Source organism: Bufo bufo, chromosome 1 (assembly GCF_905171765.1).
Source record: "Bufo bufo chromosome 1, aBufBuf1.1, whole genome shotgun sequence".
In the NCBI taxonomy this organism is placed as follows: Eukaryota; Metazoa; Chordata; class Amphibia; order Anura; family Bufonidae; genus Bufo; species Bufo bufo.
In genome coordinates, this window is record NC_053389.1 from 190,548,350 (window position 1) to 190,560,786 (window position 12,437).

Below are 12,437 nucleotides of genomic sequence, written 5' to 3' on the forward strand. Positions count from 1 at the left end.
GTAGGAAGAAGCTCTGCCTCATCTGTGCATCGCATGGACTGCCCGTTCTATGGCAAAGTGATCCCTCTCACCTCCTCTGGAGTGGACACTTGCCTGGTTCCAGATGTTTTGAGATTTAAAACTAAGCTACATTTTCCACCAGGGATCTGTTCACAAATCAGATGAAGAATAGGCATGTGCTAAAATTTGCGAAAATCCACTACAAATCTGCAACGTAATTGACATACATGCTTGATTTCTCGTACTTTTTTCCATTGGGGGACACAGACCATGGGTATAGCTTAGAGATATTAGTAGGAGGGACACTATGCAAATGAAAGAGCTCCTCCTCCTCGGGCTATACCCCCCGACTCCACCAGGAGGAACTCAGTCTTTGCTTAGTGTCTGGTGAAGGAGGTTGACACTTTCATTCGTCTCCCTTTTGTTATTTTTCTTCCAGCTGGGGACGCAGGTCGGCATTGCGCCTTCCTGGTCCCCCATGGAGTGCCCGCCGCCGTTTGTTGGACGTTGCCAGGCTGCCTCCATTATCCCCCCAAGAAGGCAAGTGGATCCGGGCTCGACCTGTCAGCTCCGGCATCCCACCAGCTCCTGGGTCACCTGCTGCCACCCTCCTCCAGAGCACTGCACTCCTGAGCAAGGAGTCAGATGTCTGAAGAGGTGCATCCCTGCTGGTCCTGGAGTCGAGGGAGAAGATCTGCTGGAGCAGATAAGTATGAAGCTGCAAGGCAGCCATGTCCTCTGTGTCTCCCCCCTCCCTCCCTCCCTATCTCTCTGCTCTGAGACCTATGGGGATCTAGGTGGCATTGTTGTTCTGTCTGGGGCGCAAGGGTCATGGAGGCACTTAACTGGGCAGGCGTCTCTGGATGTCCCTGCTTCTTCTCTGCCGGCATATCATGTCTCTGAGCACTTCCCCCTCCGGTCTCCGCTTCTCTGGGCTTGCCATCCCCCTTGCTGGGGACGCCTTACTTTAGTTTTTTCCACGATGAGCGGCGCCGGGGGCCATTTTCTTTCCCTTCTTTATACAGTGAGCTCTTTTCCCGCTCCTATGATGCGATCGGGGGGCGGAGCCTAATCGCGGCCCGGGGCGGAGCCTAATCGCGCCCGGGGGCGGAGCCTAATCGGAACTCCAGCTCCTTCCTGCTGCTGCTGAGAAGCTTCTCACACTGAACGGCTGCTCCCCCGCTCCTCTCTGGATGCCTGAGTGGTAGGATTTTTTCTCTCTGTACTGATTCCAGTCACTTTTGTGAAGAGACCATCATGCCTAAGACTAAGTCCGGTAAGACCTCTTCTCAGACCCCAATGGGTTCCTGTTGGAGTGTCTGCTCCCACTTTCGGTCACTGGTGCCTGTGCCTCCTGCCCTGCCTCTGGACAGAATCACCTTTCTCCCTCTTCTCTTGCCCAGTCCAGCCCCCCCCCCCCCCCCCCGGTCACTGCGGAGCCTGCGGCCCCCGCTTGGGCATCTGCCATGTCCAGCGCGGGCGCTGATTTGGCCCTGTTCGCCAAGGCAGCCATGTGTTTCATAGAACGTATGTCCGTTTCCAATCCTGCGGCGCCAAACACTCCGTCCCCTCACAGTGGTTCCTGCAGAGGACGCCTGACTACTAAGAGGCAGCGTGAGCGACGGCATCCCTCCTCGGATGACTCCGCTTCTCACCCTCGGCTAGAAGCTTGCTCAGACTCCTTCCCCCCCCCCCCCCCCCCTTAGGGAGCGCAGGTCTGAAAGGGAATTGTCCGGCTCGGACGAGGTCACGGAGCGGGACCTTCCGCCAAAGCTCTCCACCATGGTGGCTGATCTAGTAGCGGCTGTCTGTGACACCTTTAATCTCCAAGGGGATTCTCCTCCTTCCACTAGGAGGGAGTTCGCCCTTTTTCCTCCCAAAAAACCGGAGGCTGCTGTCTTTCCGGTCCATGAGGAATTTTCCGCTGTCATAGCCAGGGCATGGACCCGTCCTAATCAGAAGTTTTCCGCCACAAAACGCATGGATACTCTCTATCCTTTCCCGGCGGACAGCGTGGAGAAGTGGTCTTCTCCCCCTAGGGTGGACCCCCCGGTAGCCAGGTTGGCCAAAAACACGGCCCTCCCTGTCCTGGACGGCTCCTCTCTGCAGGACGCTGTGGACAGGCGCCTAGATTCTCTGGCAAAATCCATATTCTCACTGGCGGGCACATCCCTGCGACCTGCCTTTGCCTCTGCATGGGTGGCCAGAGCTCTCTCAATGTGGCTGCAGCGCCATCACCAGGACCTGGCGGACCAAGGTGCGTCGGCGGACATGCTGGATTTGATTCTCCAGATGTCTCAGGCCTCCAAATTCCTCTGTGAGGCTTCCATGGACATTGGTCCCTTTTTTGCCCGCGTTTCGGCCCTCTCGGTCATTCAACACAGGGAGGTCTGGTTGAAGGTATGGGATGCTGACGCTTCCTCCAAGCGTTCCCTTGCGTACCTCCCCTTTGAGGGTTCCAGACTTTTTGGGGCTCAACAGGATGAGTTCATCTCTGCCGCTACTAGGGGATTCAAAAGCACTCACCTTCCCCAGGCTAGGGCTAAGCACCCTTTCGGGCGAGGACTTCCGGGTTCTCGGTACCAGTCTTTTTGCCGCTTCTCTGCGAACAAGTCGCCGCCTGCTTCCTCTGCAGGAGGGTCACAGGACTCCCGCAAGCAGCCCTCTTTCAAACCCCAGCCTACCTGGCGCCCGAGGACACAGTCCACCCGCCCTTCCGCTCCCAAGCAATCTTCTGCATGAAGTGGTGGGGGGCCGCCTGCTTTTTTATCAGCAGATTTGGACTCATGTTCAGGACGCATGGGCTCTAGAGATTGTAACGTCTGGTTACAAGATAGAGTTCGCGTCCAGACCACCGGAACGTTTTTTCTCCCTCCGCTCCGTTATTATTTATTTTCTTCCAGGGGAGTTCCTTGCGTCCGTGGACATTCATGGCGCTTATCTGCATGTTCCGATCGCAGAATCTCACCAACGATTCCTGCGCTTCGCCATTGGGGCTCGTCACTCTGTTTGTCGCCCTTCCTTTCGGGTTGGCAACCGCCCCTCGGGTCTTTACCAAGATCCTGGCACCGATCATGGCGCTTCTTCGTACCAGGGGCATTTCTTTGCTGCCCTATCTGGATGATATCCTGATAAAAGCCCCCTCGCTTCCGCAGGCCGAGGACAGCGTCCGGATCACGGTTCAGACTCTGGAACAGTTCGGCTGGATAATCAATTTTCCAAAGTACTCTCTGCTCCCATCCCAGAAGCTCCCCTTCCTGGGAATGGTTTTTGGACACCTTGTCCGCCAGAGTGTTCCTGCCACCCTCCAAGTCCTCCCAGATCCAGGGGGCAGTGTCGAATCTACTGCGATCCCAGTTCCTCTCCATACGGGAATGCATGCGGGTCCTGGGTCTTATGGTGGCCTCTTTCAAAGCCGTTCCATATGCCCAGTTTCACACTCGCTTGTTACAACAGGAGATCCTTTACCTCTGGGACAAAAACCTCTCGGGGTCTAGACGATCGCATCCGCTTGTCTCAGCGGGTTCGGGCAGCTCTCCGTTGGTGGCTATCCCCATTGAACCTGAGGTCGGGGAGATCCTTTCTCCTTTTCTCCTGGACGGTCGTCACCACCGATGCCGGCCTCCTGGGTTGGGGCGGCGTTCTCCAGTCTCGCACGGTTCAAGGGATTTGGTCGGCGGCAGAGTCTCGCCTTCCAATCAACATTCTGGAACTGATGGTGATTTTCCGCTCTCTCTCTCTCTCTCCCATTGGACCCCTCTCCTTGCGGGCTCCCAGTGAGGATTCAATCTGACAATGCCACGGCCATGGCCTACATCAACCATCAGGGCGGGACCCGCAGCCGGGTGGTGATGCAGGAGGTGACGAGAATTCTGACGTGGGCGGAGACGCACGTTCCAGTGTTGTCAGCAGTTTACATTCCAGGAGTGGACAACTGGACAGCAGACTTTCTAAGCCGCAACAAGGTGGATCCAGGCGAGTGGTCTCTGCATCCAGAAGTGTTCGAGGAAATCTGCCACAGATGGGGCCGTCCGGATGTGGACTTAATGGCGTCCAGGTTCAACAACAAGCTCCCAGTGTCCTGGCTCGCGCCCGAGATCCGAAGGCGTACGGATGGACGTGCAGGTGTCTCCGTGGCAGGACTTCAGCCTCCCCTATTTTTTCCTCTCCTACCAAAGGTTCTACGCAAGATCGAGGCGGAAGTGATCCCGACCGGTCTCACCGCCCCAGGGTGGCCTCGCCGCGCGTGGTTTTCGGACGTGGCTCGGATGCTGCCGGACGCCCCATGGCCTCTACCCGACAGACAGGACCTACTGTCTCAGGGCTTGCTCTTCCACCAGAATTTACGGTCTCTTCGTTTAACGGCGTGGCTGTTGAAACCGCCATCCTGAAGAAGAGGGGGTTCTCGGATTCAGTGATTAGGACCACGATCAGAGCGAGGAAGTCTTCTTCCTCCCGGATTTACTATCGTACCTGGAAGGCCTTCCTGTCCTTTTGTGAGAGTTCGGGGTTCCCTCCCCTTCGCTTTTCCATCCCGATGGTACTGTCTTTTCTTCAGTCTGGGCTTGAGCAGGGACTGTCGCTTAGTTCCCTGTAAGGTCAGGTTTTGGCGCTGGCCGTCTTTTTTTGCAGAGGTCCCTTGCTCTTATGGGTCCTGTGAAGACCTTTCTTCAGGGGGTGGCACATTCGGTTTCCCCGTATGTTCCCCCTTTGTCTCCTTAGGATCTCAATTTGGTCCTGCGCGCTCTGCAGTCGGCCCCCTTCGAGCCTTTGAGGGGGGTCTTTCTGACTGTTCTCACCTGGAAAGTGGTCTTCCTTGTGGCCATAACTTCTAATACAGCTACATAGCGTAGTGATTAAAGTTCTGGGCTATTATGCAGAAGCTGTGAGTTCAAATCCCATCACAAGCTTTTAAATCAGACTGGTGTCGGAGCTGGCCGCTTTTTCCTGTCAGGAGCCTTTTCTGGTTTTCCACCAGGATAAGGTTGTGCTCCGTCCGGTCCCCTCCTTTTTGCCCAAGGTGGTCTCTCCCTTCCAGCTTAAGGAGGATCTTGTCCTGCCTTCCTTTTGCCCTTCTCCGGCTAACCCAAGGAACTGCGTTCCCTGGATGTCGTACGGGCCCTGAAGGTGTATCTCGCGGCTACTGCTTCCATCCGCCGTTCATGACGCTCTGGATCTGCTCGGCTATTTCCGCGGGTTATCGCGCTTGTGGTAGAGTTCCCCCGGCTAGGATTACCGCTCACTCCACTAGGGCGGTGGGGGGCTTCCTGGGCAAGACGCAATCGTGCCTCTGCGTCTCAGCTGTGTAAGGCGGCCAGCTGGTCGTCCTTACATACCTTTACGAAGTTTATCAGTTGCATCACTGGCTTCGGCTGATGCGGTCTTTGGCCGCAGGGTTTTGCAGGCTGTGGTTCCTGTTTGACCGTTGGACGTTCCTCCTGGCGGTGCTGAGTTGTTTTTTTGTTTTTTTTCCCACCCCATGGACTGCTTTAGGACGTCCCATGGTCTGTGTCCCCCAATGGAAAAAAGTACGAGAAAAGGAGATTTTTGTGAAACTCACCTGTAAAATCTTTTTCTCGTCTTTTCCATTGGGGGACACAGACCATGGGTATAGCTTAGAGATATTAGTAGAAGGGACACTATGCAAATGAAAGAGCTCCTCCTCCTCGGGCTATACCCCCCGACTCCACCAGGAGGAACTCAGGCATTGCACAAGCAGTAGGAGAAGGAGCAAGAAAAAATTATGGAAACCATCGGACCCAGCCATAAGGTCCAACCATAAACAGAAACTGAACTGAAGACCCCTCCTGCAACAGGCAGAATGGGTGGGAGCTGTGTCCCCCAATGGAAAAGACGAGAAAAAGATTTTACAGGTGAGTTTCACAAAAATCTCCTTTTCTCGTAAACTCACCTGTAAAATCTTTTTCTCGTCTTTTCCATTGGGGGACACAGCTCCCACCCATTCTGCCTGTTGCAGGAGGGGTCTTCAGTTCAGTTTCTGTTTGGTTGGACCTTATGGCTGGGTCCGATGGTTTCCATAATTTTTTCTTGCTCCTTCTCCTACTGCTTGTGCAATGCCTGAGTTCCTCCTGGTAGAGTCGGGGGGTATAGCCCGAGGAGGAGGAGCTCTTTCATTTGCATAGTGTCCCTTCTACTAATATCTCTAAGCTATACCCATGGTCTGTGTCCCCCAATGGAAAAGACGAGAAAAAGATTTTACAGGCGAGTTTCACAAAAATCTCCTTTTTCTATGCAGATTTTTTTTACCCACTGCATATAGGTATGAAATTTTCAAAACCACAGTATGTAAATCCTCCACATCTGATCTCTCCCTGTTTCTACTTTTATATGCTCAGTATTTGTAAGCCTAAGGGCTCATGCACACAAACGTGTATTCTTTCTGTCTCTGTTCCTTTTTTTCAAACCGTATGCGGTACCATTCACTTCAATGGGTCCGCAAAAAAAGGAAGTTACTCTTTGCGTTCCGTTTCCGTTCTGCAAAAAAATAGAACATGTCCTATTATTGTCCGCATTACGGACAAGGATAGTACAGTTCTATGAAGGGCCGGCTGTTCCGTTCCACAAAATACGGAATGCACATGGATGTCATCTGTATTGTTTGCGGATCCGTTTTTTTCGGACCTCAAAATACACGCGGTCATGTGCATGAGCCCTAAATCAGTAGTGGAACCTACAGGAAAAAAGAGATTTGTGCCTATTCCATGTTTTTGCACCCACTCCTGATTTTGGCTTACAAATAGTGGCCATATGAAAGTGGCTTTTGACTGTTTGTTTTATTTGTATGTTATGTTTTTTTCTTGTTTTCTGAGTTAGCTGATAACTGTTGTTCTCCTGTAGGCATTGTGGTCTCATGTGCCACAAATGATTCGCACAATCATAGACTGGACTATGGAGTACCTTAGAAACCATGTTGTCCAGTGGATAAGAGATCAAGGAGGCTGGGTGAGTCGGGTGTACTTTCAGTGTACTATGTTTTAGTTTTTTTTCTAATAAGCTTCATAAAAGTTTTAGGCTTCACTGGGCGAGAAAGTGGAGTTTGTCAGCAGTTATGACTCCTCAAAAGTTTAAATCTGTTTTGGGCCATGATGCAGATGGTCTGCAGATGTCAAGGGCTCTGTGCACTGAACCCTCTCCAACCCTTCCCCTTTGCTTTTAAGAGACAGCGATAGTGGTCTCTTGGATGGACACGAGCGTTCATTGGATTGGGAAGTGTCCAGTGCAGAGCCCAGGACATTCACAGTAAGGTAATGCACAGTATGTATCGGACACTTTGCATCATGTCATAGATCAAATGAAAGCTTTTGAGCGGGTAATAGTTTCTGAAGGACTCCCTTTAAGGCCACTGCCTCTTGAGATAGCTGACCGCGAAACGCACGTTGGGGCGTGCTGGTGGTCTGACTGGTATTATGAATTGTTTCTTATTAACTTAAATCTTTATTATACTATATTTTTCAAGTAGATTTAGCAGAATTTCTTTTTCACAGCTACACTATTATGCTGTATCTCTAATACCACACAGTTATCTTGCACTTTGTCAATCCTGCTGTCCGGCCACCACAATTGTGTTTTTATTTGTTTTAACTAGTTTGTGTATGCCAATCATGTTGTTGTTAATGTGTTTAATAAAATATAATTGTGTTTATAGTGTGACTATTAAGTGATTTATTATCTAACTACATATACTCTTATTGGTTTTTGTAGTCTATCGTGTATATGGATAAATGGTACTCTAGAAGGGAAGTAGGTTTGGTGTTCATACCTTATGAAGGACTCTTTAAAGCCTCTTCCAAACAAATAAAACTGATTGGTTCCGGATGCGTTCACAGTGCGTTCAGTGAAACACGCGCCATTTTGCAAGCAAATTTAGTGCGCTGTGTCTGCAATTGCGTTCAGTTGTTCAGGTTTTTTTCACGCGCGTGAAAAAACCCTGAAGGTTTACAAACAACATCTCCTAGCAACCATCAGTGAGAAACACATTGCATCCGGACGCACTGAATCCCCATTCACTTCTATGGGACCAGGGCTGGACGCAGAATGTAGAACTGCGATTCTCACCCAATGCAGAATGGATGCTTGAAAAAAAATGCTCATGTACACAGACCCATTAAAATGAATGGGTTAAAGTTCAGTGCTGGTGCTATGTGTTCACTTCACATGTGTGAAAGGGGCCTAAGAGTACAATCTTACCTGTTGCCTTGAAGCAGTTCTTTCATGCAACTAGCATGACCATTCTCCTCGGTATGTTTTAACTGGTTGACACCTCACAAGTGGTACCTTGGAACTGAACCAGAGTTCGGGAAATGATTTTTTTACAGTAGAAATTGATTTATGAAGTTATTATGCGAAGTCTCGCGAGATTTCACAAAGTAATAACTTTGGCTCAAAGGAGCCAATACATTCTAATACTGTACGGAGCGCTCACTCCGTACAGTATTCAAATTAAGTATTATGCGAATCGACTTTGGATGTTTCATCCGAAGTCGATTCGCACATCCCTAATTGAGATCCGTCATAGGGGCTCAGTACCGGGGGGGGGGGGGGGGGGGGGAAGCTTCAGTTTTGTCCCCATTCATTGTCAACGACTGAACTGAACAGAATGGAATGCTCCAAAATGCATTCCCTTCTGTTTAGTTGCATTCCCATACCGGAGAGCAAACCGCAACATGTTGTAGTTTGCTTTCCGTCCTGGGATGCAGAGCAAGACTGAACCGGCATGACCCCCATTGCAAGTCAATGGGGACGGATCCGTTTTCTCTGCCACAATAGAAAAGAGATCCGTCCCCATTGACTTTCAATGGACTTCATGACGGATCCGTCTTGGCAATGTTAAAGATAATACAACCGGATCCGTTCATAACGAAAGCAGATGGTTGTATTATCAGTAATGGAAGCGTTTTTGCTGAACCCTGCCGGATCCAGCAATAATGCTAGTGTGAAAGTGGCCTAATAAGAATAAGCAAATAACTGACAGTTAAAGTCCTTACATATAACTGGAATAGATGATGAAAGCTGTAAATCACTTCCTATGAGGAGGACAGAAGCTTCTTCAGGATCATCTATAGCATAGAGAAACTCGTCCTGGTAAAATAAAAGGCAGTACAGAACACGTAGTACCCCACTGTACTGTAAAGTAGGGCTATTAGACAACAATACAGATGTTTTACTCCAAAAATGGTCATACTGATTGCTTCAATCTGCGTCATTGTATGTTGATTCTAGTTGCAACTTATGATATTTGTCCCAGAAAAGACCATTGTATGTTGAAAATATTGTATCCTGAGGCCATTGTGTCTTGCGAATCCTAGAACTTACTTTTCTGATTGTCTTGCAACAGAACAACCCCTCTAATTCATTGTTGACCTCCTGCCTGTGTCAGTCAATATCCTTGAGAAACAGAAGCTATATGTACTTTTGTGCACTGAAATATATATATTTTTTTCTTTTTCACTTTTTACAGGAAGGACTTCTGTCTTACTTTGGAACGCCTACCTGGCAAACTGTCGGGGTCTTCCTAGCTGGTGTTCTTACTGCCACTGTTGCCATCTGGAGATTATCTTAAGACTTCTCTTCCAGTCCTAAAGCTTTCCGAAGCTTGTACTCAACATCAGGAAGCACAAACTAAACCTACTCCAGCACTGACAAGTAAAGCTTGAAAGCAAGTGCTTCCATCAGGGACTCCACCACACTCCACGAGAACAACCTAAGTGGCCGCCGGCGCCAGTTTCGGGAACACTTTTTATTTTATTTTTTTCCCTTTTTTTTTTTTACATTGAAACGTGCCTTTTTAATATATCATGTGAAATGGTTTTTAGTAAGCATCTTTTGATTTAATACTTGAATTTATGCCCTTACCTTTCTGCAGCTTATAAAAAACAAAAACAAAAAAAAAAGTATCTGTGTCAGAGGGTGAGGACAGTAGTTAAAGAATGTGCATTTATCTCCCCTGCCCCTGGTTTGGTGGATTAGTTATGGGATGTAAATGTCGACCTTGCTGAGTTTGCACCTTTTAGGAAGATAAATTCCGTTATTTAAGTAAAGGGAAATGGTTACAGCTTCAGTTATGCACCAAGCCGCATTGCATGTCAATATCCATAGTGCAGTGTATCATGTATGTAGGTGAATGCTGCTGTCTCGAAATGTGAAACGGACTGGCCAAAGTCTCATAGATGTTGATACCAGGTGGTACAGTGAAACAACAGGTTTCCCCACGTATGTTCTGACGTCTGTTAGAAATCCCAACGTTGGACTACGTTCGGTAAGAAGGCATTTTACATTTGGCTCAGTTAGGAAGTTAAGATATTTGATAAAGTAGAATTATGTCTGTATGTCAGACCTCTTACCTGTTGCTAAATGAATCATATACTGAGTTTTTGCTAGTTACAGGAAGCCAGATCCAAATGCTAATAATTTAATTGTTTATGTCCCACCAAGATGGAAAAAATGCTCTGTGATCTGCTGAGAAGTATATGGATGAGTCCATCTGTACCTTACAAAGCACCATCTGTTCATAGATGATATGAAGGTGATAAAGGGTACGTCTGCTGTCACATATAAAACTCCAATGCATTTAAAATAAGGCTAGTTTAACCCCTGGGGTAAGCTATCCGGCAGGCTGTTTCAGGAGAGGATCAGACTGCCAGAGTGCACAGATAGGCCTAGCCGGATACTGCTGTTCACAACATCACTGGTTTTTGTCAAAGTGTCCGAATCCCATTACAGTCAATGGGCTTCGGCGGTGCACGGCTCTATCAGGCTGTGGTAGAACTACGACTCCCAAGATGCACACTTGCTTGGCTGTTCTCGGAACTCCATAGAAATGAAGAGCATGCTGGGAGTCGTAGTTTTGCCACAGCTGGAGGTTAGCAATTACTGGCCTAAGAAAGGAAACAACTTTGCAAAAAAAAAAAACAACTCCTTTTATTGTGTTATGTCTACAACTGGTATCCTGTGCTGTCAGACTGCAGTCATACCCCCTTCAGTCTGTCCCCTACTTGTTGCTAACTTACATTCGCTAGATTAGTGCGAAGTAGGGAAATGATGGAAGTACAACTGCAAGATTAGGGTTTGTAGTTTGTAAGCATGGGGTTCTATAGGTTTGTATGACCATGTGGACACAGATGCAACTGAGTAATAAAAAAAGAAAACGGTTACAAAGGTATACTCAACCTAAAAAAAAGCACAAGAAATCCGATAAACCTATTTAAGAAAACCCTTTTTCTTTTCCCACACCGATTGAAAATATCACAATTTCCTGCTAGTATTCTACCCTTGTACCTAAAGGGATTATATGGGATCAGAAGAACTTTCTTCTAGAAGACGCACTATTCTTGCCCCTGGGCTGTTTTCTTCAGTCCCACATATTTGAATAGTTCGGAGTTACCAGACAAAATCCATGGGCAGGAGTAGCACTGTTTCTGAAGTAAAACGGTCTTTTTTTATACTGTACTTTAAAAATCTCTAGAGCCGGAGTATTGTATTTGAGTCTGTTGTGAAATGTAGAAACAGTGCCACCTGCAGGCTACCAGCAGTATAGCAGGTGCCATTGGTAAATCTCGAGCAGTAAATCCTTTCTATATGGGAATTGGTATTGTAAAGAGCCGTGTGTCAAAATACTTTCTGCCTAAATTATGATTTCTAAGCTGTTGCCACTTTGTTAGATTGATGACCACTTTTGTATCGCGATGGACATGCATGAGGAAAAGAGGCCATATTGGATTAACAATTCAATCCCATCTGTGAATTGTCATCTTTGTTTTATTAAATCTCTTGTAGTTTTTTTCTTAATTTATTTCACATTTTTGTGTATTTTTATTCTAACAGTAGAAGGTGTAGATGGATGTGTCAGTGCAATGATGAACTTTACTGGACAAATACTTGATACCACTATACCTCAGCCACATGCTGTGCAGCCTTTTTTCTTCTGGATGGTGGACGGTGAAGATTTCTTCATATTACTTAATGCCAGCTTTATTGGAACTGAACACAAAATGACCGTACTTTTATATACCATTACCATACATTTTAGGAATAGACAATCATTTGATGTTTTAGATTTTCTTTCCTTGCTATTTCCGTTTGCATCTCTTCTGCCATATTCTGCCTTTTTATGCCTCATTTATACAGAAATAACATGACTTTTGGTTACCAGGGCAATAAATAACTGTCTATTCTCTGTGACTTGGAGAGTCCCTGCCTTCAGAGTCGATTACTGTCTGTTTTGTGCTGATGGTGCCAGGAGGGCAGAGATTCGGAGTTTGACGCCTCTCTGTTGCTCTCATCTGTTACCTGAACTTCACCATCTGAACGGTGATCCAGATAACAGAAGTGCATTGGATATATACATTTGTAATCACTGACTGCTATGTTGATCTCGCCCTACCACTACCAAATTAGGAGTAGATTTCCTGACCAAAGAT

The 12,437-nt window shown here is 47.7% G+C and overlaps 1 protein-coding gene across 2 annotated transcripts in view; it reads left to right on the forward strand.

Moving 5' to 3' along the window:
* Positions 1 to 12,198, forward strand: part of BAX (BCL2 associated X, apoptosis regulator) — a 38,412-nt gene extending 26,214 nt beyond the window's left edge. The window contains exons 5-7 of one of the 2 annotated variants that reach the window (XR_005779287.1): positions 6,859 to 6,963; positions 9,479 to 9,832; positions 11,842 to 12,198. Coding sequence is in view for 1 of the 2 variants with exons in the window: in XM_040433773.1 (XP_040289707.1) it covers positions 6,859 to 6,963; positions 9,479 to 9,580 (207 nt within the window). In the remaining variant the exon portion in view is untranslated. Of the gene's footprint in view, positions 1 to 6,858; positions 6,964 to 9,478 lie in introns of both variants that reach the window. The other variant, XM_040433773.1, reaches the window with a different exon arrangement.
* Positions 12,199 to 12,437: the final 239 nt, after the last annotated feature.